Source organism: Argopecten irradians, chromosome 10, assembly GCF_041381155.1.
Source record: "Argopecten irradians isolate NY chromosome 10, Ai_NY, whole genome shotgun sequence".
Taxonomy (NCBI): domain Eukaryota; kingdom Metazoa; phylum Mollusca; class Bivalvia; order Pectinida; family Pectinidae; genus Argopecten; species Argopecten irradians.
In genome coordinates, this window is record NC_091143.1 from 30,983,673 (window position 1) to 31,002,101 (window position 18,429).

An 18,429-nucleotide genomic window follows, 5' to 3' on the forward strand; every position below is an offset into this window, starting at 1 on the left:
TACAACTAAACGTACAATGAGCCCGTTCTGCAAAGACTCCGGCCAAACAGAGAGTGTAAAGAGAAGTCCAGAAGATCACCAGTTGGTAAGTAGCTACCCAGGACGTAAACTGAAACCACAATTGTCCGGCCCTCGTCTTGGGATAAGCCAGAGTTTTGGTTGTTACTCGAACTGTTGTTCCTCTCTTCCGATTTGACAGGCCCTTGCTCTTTGAATCTTTACTGTAATATACCATAAGTATTCATTATCAATTATTTACATTTTCTCTGCAGCCCTTCTATACCAAATGCAGTTGACATTCATCAGTCTATGAATTGCCATCCCCTTAATATGATGTCATTATCATCATGTGATGTCCCAATTGTTGTGCCAGTGATCATGGAAGATGGCTGTTTATATAGCTATTCCATCTGACAATAATCTATTCTTTGAATTATCCATTATAGATAGATGCAAAATTTTTTTCATGGAATTTGCCTTTGTCCAGTTGGCATTCATATTAGCTATGAATGCTAACTGATGCTTATAATTATAGAGAATCAATGTAGAAACTTTTATAGACATGGTGTAGAGTTATAAACAGTTGGAATATAATACAACAGGAGGAATATAATACAAAGACAAGGTGTAGAGTAACAAACATAAGAGTATTGCACTTCTGAATGTAAATATGTTTTGTAGAAATGATGGATATATGTTGGAGTACAAACACTAAGGTTATAGGAGATTGCAAAAATTGAAAAATACTGAAATATAATTTTATCACTTTTATAATTGTGACGTTTTGTTACCCATGTAAATAACCGGTTATATGGTAGTTAAAATGTAGTTAAACAGTATACAAAAACTTTTATGGTCAAATGCAATTAAACTACATGTACCGTACATCATAATGGGTAGATATCTGTGAAAATACAGTGTCTATATGTATACAGTTTGTTTACAGTTGTTACATTTTTATATATGATTACATGTATATGTTTATATGGTACAATACATCTATGGTGAGTTCACTTACTCTTTCTTTTTGTTCTTTTTTACTCTATCAAAAATAATCATACTCAGCAGATTAAACAACTTTCATTTCTCTATTTTAAATCATTGTTGTCAAACATCTGTTAATTAGATTAACCAGAACTGTTGTCCAGTAGACCAACTTATACTACCTACAAACATGTCAAAGATTTCAGATCTTAATCTAAAACAACAACAAAATTTTGGTTCATCATTTTGAAACAAAGGGGCATAACTCTGAAATGAGAGGAGGTAGATAATTGAATACAATAAAAAATACACAAATCTATACTGTATAAGTATTATTGCGCCACCAAGTTTTGTTGAAATTGCTTTGATAGTTTAGGAGGATTAGTGTTGTCGATCATTGTGACAACCTGAATCCAGTACACCCCCTTCCCCTAACAGGAGAGGGGCGGGGTATAAAAGGTTTGCACAAACAAACAGGCCTCCTCTGACATTATTGATATTAAAGATAAAATCAGGAGTTGTTTGCTGGTTACTAGGAATGAAAGTGGAAAGCTTGAAATATTTGTATTATATACATATAGGATCTTAAATGAGTGTTTATTTCATATGAGATTTTATGAAACGAGTCTAAGAAGTTTTTATTTTTACGAGCCTTGGCCCTTGACACAAATTTAAGATACTTTTTATCACACATCTACAAATACCTGTAAAACATAGAATTTAACGTCAAAATGTATTTCGAAAAAACAGCAGTGACCACCATTTTGTCCTGCCATTCTCGTAATCCTGACGTCCTGTCATTTTTCTTGACATCATTTTTTTGTTTCTGTCTGACGTCACAATGAATTCTCAGCCAATGAAAATTGCTCAAGATCATATTACACTAGTGATATATGCAAAAATATCAGACTGGCAAAATCACTGGATATCAGGCGGATTATGTGCTAAATGAATATACCCCTTCCTAGGAAGTCAGGCTGGACATGAGTATATGACTACATGGTCGTCCCACAACCTCTAGTATACCCCACCCATAATGAGGGCATAATAAAACAAGGATTCAGAATAATCACATACACAAATACAACATAGAAAAAGATAAGGATGATTCGTGTAATAGTAATTAAGTAGATTGATTTCTTTTCATGTAACACTTGAACTGACATCAAATGAAATGTACTGAAGTGTCCGTATGATAAAACACTGCCACTTCTAAACATATACATCCAAATAGGGTTGAATATGACGGGATGGGACCAGACAGGATGGGACAGAATAGATGGGTGTAATACAATTTGACTGCCCTACCCATTTTACGGACGAGACATGGCTGCCAAGAAACAGTAAATATCAGTGTTAAGTGATGAGGAAATTGATCATGTCGTAATTTTTCATTTTTTTTTAAACTCTGCTATTTTAAAATTTGCATTTTAGGACCCCACCCCATTATAATTACTGGTAAACAAAGGGCATTAACTCTGATAGAAGGGTAATAAAGTTTAGCAATACTTACTCATAGCTCCTCATTAGAGTCTGGCTTCTGGCATGGAGTTTCTTCTTGGTGTTATGGGAGTCTGAAGGCATTCCTGTCAGAACAAAATTCTGTATATATAAGAAAAATCTATTTACATACCATGTTAGTAGCTTAGTGAACAATTTAGTTAGTAATACCCATAAGATTTTTACATGTAGTTGTGCTGTACTTATATAGGGAAAGTTTCAATAGCCAAATAATTAATATGTGTGATACTGGAAATTATTTTGAAGATTTGATTTTTGTTCAGTTTGGAAATTGGCCATTCCTTGAGTTCATCATTAGAAGGATCATCTTGTAAAAAATTAAACGCAGATTTCCAGCTATAGTAGCAAATCAGATATGGAAATAAAGAAATCTGACACAAACAAAAAAGGAAACAATTTGTTTTAGATTTAAAATTAAGTTGAACACAAAAATCATAATGCACGCAACATTCTTTTGTTATAGAAAGCTTTAATTCAATTTCTGTTGTTGTATATTAAGTCATCTTAAGAACCTAAATACTAGTTACCAGACTCTTAGTTGTTGATAAGAATATTTCATGTGATCAAATTCTTATACTAGATTATCTCCCCTTCATTTGAAACTTAAAATCTTACATATTACAATCAAATATGTAGTTTTAATATTCTAAAGGCTGGAGGAGAGTCTAAAGAATTCAGAATGTGAGCCCTTAAAACACGAAATCATAAGATACTGGTATATCTATAAGCTTCATACTCTCACTTTGTCTTCAATATGTTAAAAGAATATCATGTAGGTAAGTTATCTTGGAAGTATTTTACCGTCAAGATCCAGCGTAGCACTGGCTAGTGTCTTGGCATATTCCTCATCTGCGAAGATCTTTTTGAAGTCTGCAAATGTCATGTCGGATCCCTCCCTGACGTTAGCAACACGATACATGGAGGAAATGAGATCTGCCATCTTACTTTTATCCAGTGTGGAGTCCGATAAGTCCAGGAGTGATCTGGATTTCAAAACAAAATCATATTCTGTATAAATATGTTAAAGCACACTAGCTACCAGAATGGCAGCTTATTGATGTCAATAAAATAAAAACAAAATACAAATACTACAGCATCTACAGTCAAACCTGTCTATAAAGACCACCCAGAGGCCAAGGGAAAAGACCATCCAGGCGACCAAGACAAATCATCTTTGGTGTATCTCGGCCAGGGGACAGAAGCCAGAGCCTTCGATCCTCACAGGCGCGAGCGATCAACGGAAGGCTAAAAAAGATTCCTGTAGCCTTTAAAAATATAAAGACAGTCAAATTGTTATAAATGACTCTAATATAATAAGCAGGTGTTCTTTATACAGAGGTGGCCGCTAAGTCAGGTCTCATGTTCATTTTAACTTTAACTATTTCACCGTTGATTAAAGTACCAATTTGTTGATATAAATATTGTCTTTAAACTGAAGTATTCTTTACAATGAGAAACATGTCTTACGCGATCATTTTCGTAAAGTCCGATTTCGATAGAACACCTTTCTGTCCGATGTCATACATGTTGAAGATCAGCTGCACTTTACTGTCCGAGTCCTCTATATAGATAAAACAATAATAGGATACAGTTGTGTTTTTGAGTATCACAAAATAATATCTGCTTACTATGCTTAGCAAAATTTATCAGAAATTTGGTAGTATTGATAAGATATATGTAACACGAGAAATGCAACTTCTACATATATGCAGAAATACATATTTGTTTCCATGGGATTGCATATCAAATCCCTATCCCCTATTAATTGAGGATTTTAACTAGTGCACTTCTTGGTACTCCTGAATATGTTAACATGGAAGTTTAAGTGAGGCAGAAAATTCCCCCGCACATATTTAGTGTATGTATGAAACTATATAATGCTATAAGTTTGAAGAGGTATGTATCACAAAAATAATGTCACAAGATTTTTTTAACACTTCCAAATTATTGAATTAAACACTCAAAATTTCATTCACATCTACAGTATAATTTAATCCTAAATGAATCAAATACTCACGTGATGACAGAACAACAAAGAAATCCAAAAACTCTCTAAAGTTAACGAAGCCAGACTTGTCCGAATCCACCAACAGAAACATATTACGGACAAAAATCGAGGTTGGTTTTAGTCCGAATGCCTCTGCGAATTCTGTGCGGGTGAGTTTGATGTTAGCTAGTTGTTTGGCAGTCTCCTGGTCCAACGGTTCCATCGCCATTTCCTCTGTGGTGCCCTGGAAGGCCTGGAATAAACACAGTTTCTAAATTCGCAATTTCCATTTCAAACCAAGTTAATGGTGAAAACAATTTTTGCGGATAATGTTTGAAAGTAATTCACGGAAATAAACGTTCGTGAAATTTAGCTTAATTATGAAATTTGTGAATATATATTGGACTTGAAAATTTTTTTTACAGCAAAGCCTCAGTTCCTAATACTAGAATTTCTAATAAATTGTCAGTTATTTATCAATCATCCAAAAATGGAGACTACAATGTCGTATAATTAAAGTTCTTTTAACCAGAATGGTACGCTGCAGTTTCAGTTAAAATAGTCTCTTTATAAATATCCGAACAAAACATATTTTTTCCCTTTCTCATAAATGATAATTATAAATCAAAGTACTGAAAGTACTAAATGGCTCGGTCTCGATATTAGGAGGAATATATTTCTAAGGTCAATACTACTGTAGTTTTGTACAATAAGAAATAAATTTGGCTGGTGTTCCTTCCAGTTTGGACTTTTGAGGATTCCTTGGACACCAAGGTGTAAAATAAGAGACACATACTAAAATCTTGGAAGCCCATTCTAATATTTCCTATGATGTTATATGTCAAATGATTTTATAACACCTTTAGCATTTTCCTTGTATGAAAATATCCCTTCTTAATGACTATTGTCATCAAGTTCCTGGGACCACAGTATCAGTTAACAAGTATTGTTTTGCAGCAGAGAAAGACAAGGGGCATACTTTTCTATGCCAAAATGTCTTAAATATAGAATATCTCTGTCCTCTAGAAGACTTATCAATATCAACATGTGATTTTTGAATAAATTGGTCAATTGGTATACTTTTAACAAGTTTTGTAATTGTTCTTTTGTAAAACAGCAAGTTGATTGATATACATTGTATCCGAACTTCAATTCAAACCGGATAACTTGTTAGCTCACCATAGACCATGAAATTGTTTGTACACTTTCTTAACTTCAGGATTGTTTTACAAAATTACAAATGAATTTTTCTACAACATTTTTTATTTTCAAATCCCCATACCTCTGATGAGTATAATAAAACTGTCAATACAAGTGAATCAAATATTTTCAGTTTAAGAAGAACAGGAAGAGATACATTCCTTTATTTCTTATAAACAGCAAACGCCGATTTAATTGTTTGTTAAGCAGGTTTTTTCCCTTTCTTTAAAAACGCTACCATTAACATTATTTTCTGTACCTAGATATGTAAACAATTCTTATAAATCTAATTCTGTATTCCATAACATCAACTGGTGTTGTTGTACCGATTTACGTCTTGAGAATATCACAATTTTTATCTTTCTGATATTAAGTTCTGATTTCCATGTTATGCAATATTGTTAAAATTCATGTAACACTTGTTGTAGACCATCAGATATTTCTGATATCATAACAGTGTTATTGGCAAATAATATGATAAAAAGTTTGGGATACATTCCAATATCATATACCGTAAAAACTGGTATAATTTTGCGCAGGTAATTTTTAGGGCTGAAAATGCTTAAAAAATCTACTATCAGTATATTTTGCGCATCAACAAAATGGGGAAAACAATGTCCAGGGATTCCCAAAACCGATGTATGAATGTGAAAATTTCAATGCAAAATATTCCCCATAAATGCTTGACAACTTGCACAAAAAGTGTTGTATTTAGAAGAAATAACATATGAAAACCGCATTGTGTTTGTTTTCTTTTATTGGCCACCGTAACCTGAAACTGAAATATCTAGCAGATGTCCAAAACATCGGCGGTCTGGTCCGCCGTACTCCGTGCACATGTCAATGTTTTGAGATTTTACACATGAATAGTAATCAGGAATATTTGAAAAGAGTAGAATATATTTACTTAAATTGGCACAATAAGTAATTAGTTTGTTTGAGATCATTAACAATCAACAGCAATCAGCTAGCGGATACGTAGTTTAGCTTGCAACAATCACAGTGTGCATAATTTGTCAAGATTTGTAAGACAAAAATATTCTTTTCCACCAGGTAAGATTCTAAGTCATAAAGGTAGATTGAAAATAGGAAGGGAGATAAAATAACCAGATAAATATTTGTAGCGGGATCAGACTGGGTTGATTATCGGTGATCAGGTAGCTCAGTCGGAAGAGCTACATTTTCTTCTCTCCTGTTACAGAATTGGCACCCAACTAAATAACCAACGGTTGTGGTGTTTGAAAGGGTCTCGTATGTATTCAAAAAAGGAGGGAGGAGTGTAGCGGGACTGGACTGGGTCGATTATCGATGACCAGGTAGTTCAGTCGGTAGAGCACTCAGCTAGTGTTCGGAGAGTCCCGGGATCGAATCCCGGTCTTACCGCAACATTTTCTCCTCTCCTGTTACATATGGTACCATACTGTGCTGTAGATATTCAAGGTAAATCAACAATGTTCGCTGATCTTGCAGAATTGCCTTACAGTGTTATAATGAATGCAGTACATGTATGTCTCATTGGTGTGATTGATTTAAAGGCAGTTCATGTGGTGACCGAAAAAAAGGTAAAATCAATACTTTCAGAGTGATCAGGGAACATTGATAGTCAAGGCGGGGAAAACATAAGACGACGACCTGTGTTATACAAATAATGTTTAATTGATTTTCATTAAATTGTCTCGAAGGTGATGAATAGTGTGTTATGAACGATAAGCTTAATATGTTTTTGACAAAAAATATAAACAGCTAATGTCATATTGTGTTTTAAATATAAATAATCTTTTATTTATTCATTTCATTTCAAGCATGTACATGTCATAGAATATAAACAAATATCAGGTATATGCTTAAATCATATTACAGTTAAATTCACAATAAGGAATTTGAAGATGATGATAGTAATTATTTTCGGATTGAAAATCAATACAATATTAAGCTTCCATAGTTGAAAATTACTTCTTTTTGTTCACACAATTCTTCTCCTAGACTGTTTCCAGTTGAAATGATACATGCATGCTGACATTCTGTAAAACATAAGGAAACAATAAATGTATTAACAGAGTAATTACTGAAAAGGCAAATATCATATAATTAAACATTTTAATCATAAATAGCAATACCAGCATAGAGGAAATATTATTGAAGTTTAATTCCCGCTGTTCTTCAGTCCTCCTATTCTTACATGTAAGAGTTTTGTCCTTCATAAATTGACTGTAATATACAGTCTATAGCAGTTGTTATATAATGTGCACAAAGAAGTATAAATACACACGTACAGTGTATGCATGGGTACAGTGGTAAATTAATAAGTTATACAGAAAATGATGGTGCTGATCATGAAAAGCGTAAAGTCTATTTTGTTGAGTAAAAAGTTAAAAAAACTAACATTGTTCACACCCTAAGATGTAATCGCACTAAAAACAGTGATCATGTGGGCTTTTGTGCGATTGCATTTTTAACGGCCCACTACCTTTCCGGAGCAAAATTTAAAGGTTTCTTAAAAACATTAATAACAAAAGAAAATATATATTGATGGCTTAAGATGAGGTTACAACACCAAAAATATGCAAGATTTCCTGTCTAATGTACGATAACAGTGGAGATTAATTTCGCTGTTTTGTCGTCTGGCGCAGTGATAGTCAACTACCGCGCGGCATTTAGGACGACGGCGGGAAACATAAAACGACCCGCGTTATGAAAATTAACATTTTTTTATTCTAATTAAATAGTTCTGAAGGCGATGATAAGTTTGCTTGTAAACGTATAGTTAATAACTTCTGCGACTCTACAAAATTATTGATCTCGTTTTACATTCCTATTTTAAAAATTAAAAGCCGTTTCGGAAAGGTAGTGGCCCTTTAAGACTGTGCCAGGTGGTAGAGATTAGTTCCGCTCGAGTGATCACATAATGCAAGTGAGAGTCGGGAATATGTTTATGTAAGTTTTAATTGCTAATCTCTGATGCTTGTTGGTAAAATATAACTCAGGATAATTGCTAAACAATTAACAGTTTTCTCTACATTTGTTACAGATTGAAACAGCTTTTTAAGTGCCGTTTTACGGAAGAATTATGAAGAAGAAATCGGCATTTTCGTCGATCTAGTAGTCCAAAAAATATCACTTCGAGTTATATGAACATTCCATATATGATTTATGTCATTCGGCCAAAAATTTATACTTCGTATTACCTAGTTTAATGAATATGCTGTATGTATATGATCAGAACGTCAAGCTCCTGTGGTGAAAATAACTAAAATGTTTTAAAAGTATGGTTTAGTGGTAATCTCTGAACGTGCTTTAGTATATAGATATAATCTGATATTTATACATGTGCTTATAAAATTATCGATAATAATGGATGTGGTAAATATTCATACCTTATTAACTGCCGTTAGTTTTAAGATTACGCCACCTTGGACATTTACAAAATGTTCACCGTCTGTCACGTGCTATTTTATCAGTAGTCCAAGTTTGTCCAAAATTTTGTTAGAGTTGTCTTTCTTCCATTGTGGATTTACACGTACATGTGGCATAACGCAGCCGTGATAAACAAATCTCCATATCGTCCTGAAATATATTTGCTCCCGAACTAATATGATTCAAAGTGCAAAAATCATTATTGTAACAATTTTAATATTTGAGGTGAAATATAGATTTCATTTTTTCCGTTGCGGGATAATTGTCACTAGTAGGGACTAAACGCGTGGGGCGAAGCGAAGCATTTTCGGGACGAAACGTCTTCATGTATTGAAAACAACATTTTCGGGACGAAAAGTCTAGATACATTGTACACAATTCAAGTGAAAATTTTTCAACCTAAGATCATTTGGATGATGTATATGGTAAGGATATGAAAAAAGTAATCTACTATTCCTATTTCAACATTACAGATACGCTTATTTCAGTATCTTTCATATTCAAAATTTGCTATTTAAAATTCCCGGTAAAATCAAAGTTGTTGAATACACTGCCGCTAGGAGCGCTAGTATCTGCGAGCAAGTTCTTAGCCAATCATATTGAGGAAATTGACTGTAAGAGAATTTTGCAACCACGATCACAATGGCGAGGTGACCCTCGCCAAAAACATTCTCATAAATACTGATTATAAAAAATAATATAATTTCTAGTGTATGAGAGGGAAATGCCAGAATGGAAGGAAATTGGAGTAATGTATATGTATGTATGTGTGGCAAATGTAGTTTAGTTGAAACATTGTTTTGAAAATAAAATTTTTTAAAAAAAATAAAAAAAAAGATATTGGGTTTCAGCTCAAGCCAACTGGGTTATAAAATTGTGATTATTGCAAAATTAGTTTCTCAGTAACCATTCCCTTTGTAACTTCAGATATATTCCATTCACTAGAACATATTACCTTCACTGACAAGCATAGCCAAATGATTCCTATAAATTGTCAGTATGCTGTGCTTTATTATTTCTTGTTTGATCATTTTTTTGACTAAGGTGGAATTTAAATATGAAGTTTAATAGTTCATCAAATACTTGTGTTGTAACATTAATGTCCTGGACTCCGTAAGTTCGAACCTACCTGGAGTGATACAATTCTAAAGAACTTATCAAGGAGTTTCTGACGCTTTTCTTTGGTCTGAGCATTGTTCATAATGATGTCGTGTCTCATATGAGTCTGGTTCATTTCTACGTTGATGGAGTTCAGAAAAGCTTCCAGCTTCTGAACAAATTCAGCCCTATCTTCCATGTCAGCAAACTTCAGAATCTGCAATATGTCATAGAGTGTATGGATAAGCTATGTCCACACTAAACTCTGTGTTTCTGATAACAGACCGTAATAAGCTTTTCATTTACTCAAAGTTACATTTACTTTACTCTACTGATTAAGGAACAGAAACAAGAGATCCCAGAGGGATCTTGGCGCCCACCAAAGAAAGATCTATGTCTGACAATGGAAAGAGGGATCTTTTCCCTGCTTTTCAAACTTTTTCAAACACATGACATATAAAATTTGAGACAGATCGCTATAGTACTTTCTAAGAAATAGTGGTAACAAACTTCAACAATGAAATCTAAGATAGCGGCCGGTTGGCCATCTTGTTTACCGATCAGTCCCGAAAGGCATTATTCATCAGTCCTAAAAGGTACAATGCACAACTAGGATACAAGGGGAACCTACATATAAAATTTGAGAAAGATCCCTTCAGTACTTTCTGAGAAATAGCGGTAACAAACTTTAACTATCAAAATCCAATATGGCTGTCGGTCGGTCGCCATCTTGTAGACCGATCGGTCCCAAAATGCAATATGCACAACAAGGGTCCTAGGGGAACCTGTATATGAAATTTGAGAAAGATCCCTTCAGTACTTTCTGAGAAATAGCGGTAACAAACTTTAACTATCAAAATCCAAGATGGCCGCCTGTCGGCCATCTTGTTTACTGATCGGTCTCAAAATGCAATATGCACAACTAGGGCCCTAGGGGAACCTATATATGAAATTTAAGAAAGATCCCTTCAGCACTTTTTGAGAAATAGCGGTAACAAACTTTAACTATCAAAATCCAAGATGGCCGCCTGTCGGCCATCTTGTTGACCGATCGTCCCAAAATGCAACATGCACAACAAGGGTCCTAGGGGAACCTAACTATGAAATTTGAGAAGGATCCCTTCAGTACTTTCTGAGAAATAGTGGTAACAAACTTTAACTACCAAAATCCAAGATGGCCGCCTGTCGGCCATTTTGTTAACCGATCGGTCCCAAAATGCAATATGCACAACAAGGGTCCTAGGGGAACCTGTATATGAAATTTGAGAAAGATCCCTTCAGTACTTTCTGAGAAATAGCGGTAACAAACTTTAACTATCAAAATCCAAGATGGCCGCCTGTCGGCCATCTTGTTTACTGATCGGTCTCAAAATGCAATATGCACAACTAGGGCCCTAGGGGAACCTATATATGAAATTTAAGAAAGATCCCTTCAGCACTTTTTGAGAAATAGCGGTAACAAACTTTAACTATCAAAATCCAAGATGGCCGCCTGTCGGCCATCTTGTTGACCGATCGTCCCAAAATGCAACATGCACAACAAGGGTCCTAGGGGAACCTAACTATGAAATTTGAGAAGGATCCCTTCAGTACTTTCTGAGAAATAGTGGTAACAAACTTTAACTACCAAAATCCAAGATGGCCGCCTGTCGGCCATTTTGTTAACCGATCGGTCCCAAAATGCAATATGCACAACAAGGGTCCTAGGGGAACCTTCATATGAAATTTGAGAAAGATCCCTTCAGTACTTTCTGAGAAATAGCGGTAACAAACTTTAACTATCAAAATCCAAGATGGCCGCCTGTCGGCCATCTTGTTTACTGATCGGTCTCAAAATGCAATATGCACAACTAGGGCCCTAGGGGGACCTATATATGAAATTTGAGAAAGATCCCTTCAGCACTTTTTGAGAAATAGCGGTAACAAACTTTAACTATCAAAATCCAAGATGGCCGCCTGTCGGCCATCTTGTTGACCGATCGGTCCCAAAATGCAATATGCACAACTAGGTTCCTAGGGAAACCTACATATGAAATTGGAGAAAGATCCCTTCAGTACTTTCTGAGAAATAGCGGTAACAAGAATTGTTAACGGACGGACGGACGGACGGACGGAAGGACGGACGGACGGACGGACGGACGGAAGGACGGACGGACGACGGACCACGGACGAAAGGCGATTTGAATAGCCCACCATCTGATGATGGTGGGCTAAAAATGTCAAATCCAGAAAAGTTTATAAAAGCAAATTAAACCAAAATCATTTGTGTTTGAATAAACATTTTTTATGATCCTTTCACAATACTTCAAAATTTTACCATCATTTTAAATTTTAAGTTTCTGTTGTTTGAAATTTTCTTTCTCATCAATTTGTTAAAATCTTTCTTCAGTCTTTTTTACTGTTGGTATAAATAATCATTTTCTACTTTTATACCATTATTAATTGTTCTTGATGACAATGTTTATCTTTTTCCATTGGTATTTGCCTACCAGATCAATTTCTCCTTCAGCCCGAACTGAACACATGGAGAGCGAGTGGTCGTCCTCAAGCCAAACATAGATTGGTCGAATCTGAACCTCTCCACGCTGTCTGAGGTCAATCATACGAAGCGGTTTGCCACGTCGATCACTGACATGTATTTTGCGACGCTGGCTGTCAAAGCGAATCTTTATGTTTCGTTCCCCTTCCTTTGGTCCAACCCATTCCAAAACTGAAAGAAGAGTAAAGAATAAGTCAGTTTCAGTTTCAAGATGTCAAAACGAAGTGAGTAAAGTACATGTTAGCTGCCTGTAATTGTGACATCATCTTTTGATGTGATTTTGTGATAAATATTGCTTTACCCACATTGTTTTGGTGTCTCAAAACCCCTGTATTAGACTGCTATGAATACTACTAACCAGGTTGCTGAAATATTTTGAGCATAAGAATGAAAAACAGTATATTTTCTCCAGTTTTTGATAACAAATTCACCCCAAACCCCAAATCTGATCAACTTACCATCAAACATGTTTGGATCACCTCCTTTTCCCTTCTTTGCTACTTTCTTTTTCTTTAAAGCCATTTTCTTTATGCTATGCTTCGCCATCAGGATCATGATTCCAACAGTTGCTAAATGATATTAAAAAAATAAATCATAAGATGTACATTATTGAAAAGCCAGACATCAAAATTAAGTTTCTTTGACTGTCTTCATTCCTGAAAAAGCAAATTTATATTTAAATCATAACAAGAGATTTATGTATTTTTGCATATTACAGACTTATCTGCCCTTGTGGGCAGGTATTAATTGTGACGTTATGTGTTTGTGACGTGGGCGTAACATCCATACATGCCATATTTTTCAAGGGAGGGTAAGGGAGATTGATAACCATTTTAAGGGATTTTGGTCTCAAATAAGGGAGGTATACGCGCGACATATATGAATAAATTCAATATCTGCTTTTTTATTATGAAATTCTTTGCAAAATAAACACAAACACATAATTTCATGTTCTGTAACAATTTGGCTTCATTTAGGTATCATTTTTAACATTGCATTTGCTTTCTTTGCTTTTTGGAATACAACATTAGTCAGAATGTAGCTGAAACAGTCTGCATTCATATTGAATTTTACTGAAATAAAGGAATGTGTGGTTTTGCAAAAGTAGTCACATCCCTATATATATATACACCAAGTTCTGGAGCAGTTTTATTGTTCACAATATTAGACTGGACTTTTTAATATATCTTTCACAATAACAAATAATTAACTTAAATAGAATTCTTAAATTTACAAGCACTAAATTAAGAAAATACATAGAATTGTTAAAGTAGTTTTCAAAATGTAATTCAATCTGAGAGAGAAAAAAATAAAATTTCTTTTTAATTTGATTTATTTAAATTCAGTTACCAATGTTAATTTTTTTATTAATGTATTTTTTCTGAAAATAAATTCTCACCGAAATTCTAAAAATAATAATACCTTTTCCATTTTTAAAAACGGAAATGCGGAAATGCTATAAAATCCGGATCATCTATTACAATTACCCACAATGGCAGCCATTACAATTGCAAAGTTTGTGACAGCCATCAGATATAGATAGGCCTATTTAACATTAAAAACGTGAGTAAATCATTTACAGTTGTAAGCAGTATTTGTTTTGTAGTAATGCTCACTAGCTGTATAGTCATAAAATTTATTGAAAGGCCAGTGATAAAATTAACCTAGCATGTACACAAAATATGGCGGCAAAAATAAAACGGAGGGGTTTATGGAATACGGGAATTTAGACGCTCCTCCCGTGAGACAATAAAAGGCATTAAAATACGTGAGGTTTTCTCTCATGCCGGGAGGTATGGCATGTATGAACATCATACTTTTCCAGAAAAAACAATTTGAATTTCACCCACATCAAATGACATCATAATGGATAGCATACCTACCTCCTAGCAAGGGAGCTAACTCTGTAATATGTGTCACAGGTACAATTATTTACTAATTGTTTAGTTAATAATTATGTATATACATTACATGTATTTGTCTGTGTGGTTTTAAAATGTGGAAAGTACCTTTTCTATTTTTAGTAATGTGGTGTTATGTACGCGTAGCCTGTACTGTGCATGTCCATATATGGTGTTGTTTATGAGTATATGTTAAGAAGGGTATGAAAGTGTAAGAAAGCATGCAAGAGTGAGAGTCTGTAAAACCAGCAAGCTGCGGGGAAATGCAGCAAACATAACCCTGTAACCATACTTACCAGGTATACAGAGGCCAACACCAAAGAAGGTCAAAGCAAACGAGTATTCACTGTTGTAGAAATAGTCGTAGGTCTGAAAGCCTGTACAGTTCTCCAGGATAAGGGATGTCTGTCCATTCAGGTCTATAGTTGTATCTATGTTCAGTTGTTGTGGTTGAGGACAAATATCTGTAACAAACAACATCACATGACAGAATACTGACTTCTGATTGGCTACTTACTTAAGCACTATGCTACAATAGTGCCCGCGTTCAAGGGCACTATTAAAGAGACATGATTTTGAATGTGAATCTTTTGTGATGATGCTATTCCATGATGTCATCATAATGTTGCGCTGCACCGAGACATTAAAATGGTGGACAGGCTGTGATATAGAGGGGAATAGAAATTAGTTGCTTTTCTGCTAAAAACCTCCCTCATACCTATATCATGATTACCCTACTCCATAAATCCTTTCCCCTCTCAAAATAAGAATTAGACAAAGTCATGTAAGGTATTTATGACATAAATGAGCCTCTTTTTACATACGGGATCATTTTTTCTGGACAATCTAATTGGATTTGATGTAGGTTAAACAATATGTATGAAGAGGAAACCTTTTTTCACATTTTGAAACAGTAATAAGGTTAAAAAAATATATATATATACCACCATTGGCTGCATTGTGTATGAAGGGGTCCGTCTGTATCTGGGTCTCGTCTACGTTTGTGACGTTCCTGATGATATCAAATATTGTTATACCATTGATCATATCAATGTCCGCCTGCGTAAACAATCTGTAAAGACAAAGTATTCATGGATATAAAAATTTAAAACAAGATCATTTATCATGTATCTGAAATGCTTCCACTCATTTTTTGACAAAGAAAAGAAAAGATCAGGTTTATTCACTATAACATGAATTTATAATTCCTTAACTGTTGCATTTCAGGAACCCATATCCTACTTAGAACATTATCACAAGTTCTTTAATGTTGATCAATAAGTCATAACAGCATTTCAGATACTCTGATAAACATCAAATTGCACTCTAGAGCAACTTGAATCATTTGTGTCAGACATACTATACAACATCAAAGAACATGTGTGCAAAATGATGCTTAACATGAACTAGCTAATCACTTCTGTATGATTGTGAAACTATTACTCACCCATTATCCAGGTTTTCATACCAGAACCGATCCCCATCTCTAATACGGCAAAACTGCTCCACCAAGATGGCACGGAAAAGTGGACCTGGCCCATCAAACGTGGTCTCCATGAGTCCGCCCGTAAACAGGTCCACATCGTCCGGGTAGCTGCCATTCAGGCCTTTGTCAATATATAGCTGACGAAGATTGGCTATAGCCTGTGTACACAATCAGAAAATACTAACTTATTTTCATGTGCGATTGAATTTCATGTGCTTTGCAAACAATACGAAATCACAAAAATTAATCGCTGAGAAAATGTTCTTAGTACAGGTAAAGTAAAACCATATGAGTGATATGGCTCTAAATCGTGAAATTAAATTACAGTGAAAAGGTAGCTAGTTGCAAAATTACCTCCTTGAAAAAATATTTGATTAGATACCTTTTCACCCTATCCCTTTGGACCCTATGAATGGGACCCATAAAATTCACAATTTTGCCATTATACCAAAAGTTCACTTAATTTAGTTCAGTGGTTTTAGAGCAAGAAAATCACACAAAAGACAAAAAAATATAATTATTTTTTAAATAGATACCAAAGAAGAATTCACTTTTAAGCTGAATCAGAAATATTTTTCTATGAATTATCGAGACTCTTACATCGCGGGTAGATGCTGGTACATCATTAGGAAAAGTAGGATTGATTTCCTCCCAGCTGTTTAGTCTTGGTAGGTCAAACGCCTCTCGCACCGCCTGGTAGTCAGGCAGACCATGATCACGACCTCTCTGGATGTTCAACGCTGCAAGGTCACGTCGAGAGAACTCCAGTGGTCCAAACACATCACCTGTGTTAGAAATAGGATACACAAGGTTACTCTCCCAACATCAATGGTTTTCAGAATAAAGCTACAAACAAACAGATCTAATCAGAAAATAAGGATGGGACTTATTATCAGACATGACCCTATTTCTAAAATACTTGATAAATTATTACAAGTAGAATATGATAAATAATGTAAATTAAGAGCCAGGCATTTTGCACTAAAACATGGATGCAATAATGACATTATCTGGATGTCAATTGAAAAGAGAAATTCCATTGAGTACAGGAATTACAGATTACAAACCTGCCAGATCAGCCACCATGATGTGATCTTCCCGCTCACCAAGAGTAGAGGCCATCCCACGAAACAATGCATCTATATCCTCAGTGACTGCCTCCTACAATCAAAACATTTACAACTATATACAGTCAAACTTCATTAACACATATGCATAATCATACATTTTGTTAAGGTTTAAAATATGATTGATCCAGACCATTGATTAAATTGTTGAAGGCTTTGTATGGACAACTAATAACAGTATACTGGTTTGGAAGTTGGGCATCGCTACTTTTTAATGTTAAAAGAGGTCTCTGTCTGCTTGTGAGTTGTCAGGTTTTTTTCTCCTGAAATGTTCTCAGTTTAACTACGACAAAGTCACTGGATAGACTTAACAACAGTGAGAGAAACCCCTGGTGTACTGAAGAATGATGTCTTTGCCAAACTACAAGGATTTGATTCAAACTTGTCCCCTTTGATTATGCATGCATTAATACATACAGCTGGTTATATTCACAGGGATAATAATAATCGTGATTTCCCACGACATTCCTTTGATCGCAAAAATTTGATCAGCAAAAAAATTACGAAATTATTCAATCACATATCACCTTACAGCCCCCCCCTATCACATATCACCTTACAGCAAATATAGATTGTAAAGATTGAAACTGTTAAAAAAAAATTATTTTTTCATTTTTGGACTAAATTGTGAAACATTTATCAACATTAAAAACTGGCTCTACGGTATAACTTACCTGTGAATTCCAGTAAGCATTACAGAGACGGAAGGCGTGGACTTGGTCGCCCACCTGTCCTGGAACTTTTAGCGATGTACGCGTCCAGTTGCAGTTCCTAAGAGCTTCAGTTCCTCTCAGATCATTACCAGATCCCTGGGGTGTGCCCCTGTCATTACAAAACACACAATATATCTTTGATAAAAGCAGACACTGCTCTATTTAACTCTGTTAAATTATCAAGAGGATGCCACGAAAATGCTACATGCATTTAAAACACTATTCTAAGAATTTAAAATGATGTGTTATACTTGCGTTAACATTTACAGCATCTGGTTTTCAATTTAATAGTAACATTATTAGTTTACATTGAATTAAACTGTTTGCCTGTATTAATTTTCAACACAAAGTAAATCGTCTATGCAATAATGCAGAATTTGGATATTTGGCACTAGCAAATAGCTAGCCAAGTTTACTTTTGTTTGTTTTTTTTTTTTTGTTTTTTTTTGCATTTCCATG

At 34.7% G+C, this 18,429-nt stretch overlaps 2 protein-coding genes across 3 annotated transcripts in view; one reads left to right on the forward strand and one right to left on the reverse strand.

The window, feature by feature from the left end:
* The window catches only part of LOC138333645 (serine/threonine-protein kinase RIO2-like), a 134,472-nt gene that overhangs the window by 27,273 nt on the left and 88,770 nt on the right, over positions 1 to 18,429 (forward strand). The window lies entirely within an intron of this gene.
* LOC138333642 (dual oxidase 2-like) overlaps positions 1 to 18,429 on the reverse strand; it is a 47,870-nt gene that overhangs the window by 15,907 nt on the left and 13,534 nt on the right. Inside the window, exons 9-22 of one of the 2 annotated variants that reach the window (XM_069282145.1) lie at positions 17,932 to 18,079; positions 17,198 to 17,291; positions 16,731 to 16,915; positions 16,092 to 16,288; positions 15,589 to 15,716; positions 14,941 to 15,108; positions 13,205 to 13,312; positions 12,694 to 12,914; positions 10,236 to 10,421; positions 4,523 to 4,745; positions 3,973 to 4,066; positions 3,307 to 3,488; positions 2,498 to 2,570; positions 16 to 221 (exon numbers count right to left, since the gene is read on the reverse strand). In XM_069282145.1, coding sequence (XP_069138246.1) covers positions 16 to 221; positions 2,498 to 2,570; positions 3,307 to 3,488; positions 3,973 to 4,066; positions 4,523 to 4,745; positions 10,236 to 10,421; positions 12,694 to 12,914; positions 13,205 to 13,312; positions 14,941 to 15,108; positions 15,589 to 15,716; positions 16,092 to 16,288; positions 16,731 to 16,915; positions 17,198 to 17,291; positions 17,932 to 18,079 — 2,213 coding nt within the window. Of the gene's footprint in view, positions 1 to 15; positions 222 to 2,497; positions 2,571 to 3,306; positions 3,489 to 3,972; positions 4,067 to 4,522; positions 4,746 to 10,235; positions 10,422 to 12,693; positions 12,915 to 13,201; positions 13,313 to 14,940; positions 15,109 to 15,588; positions 15,717 to 16,091; positions 16,289 to 16,730; positions 16,916 to 17,197; positions 17,292 to 17,931; positions 18,080 to 18,429 lie in introns of both variants that reach the window. The other variant, XM_069282144.1, reaches the window with a different exon arrangement.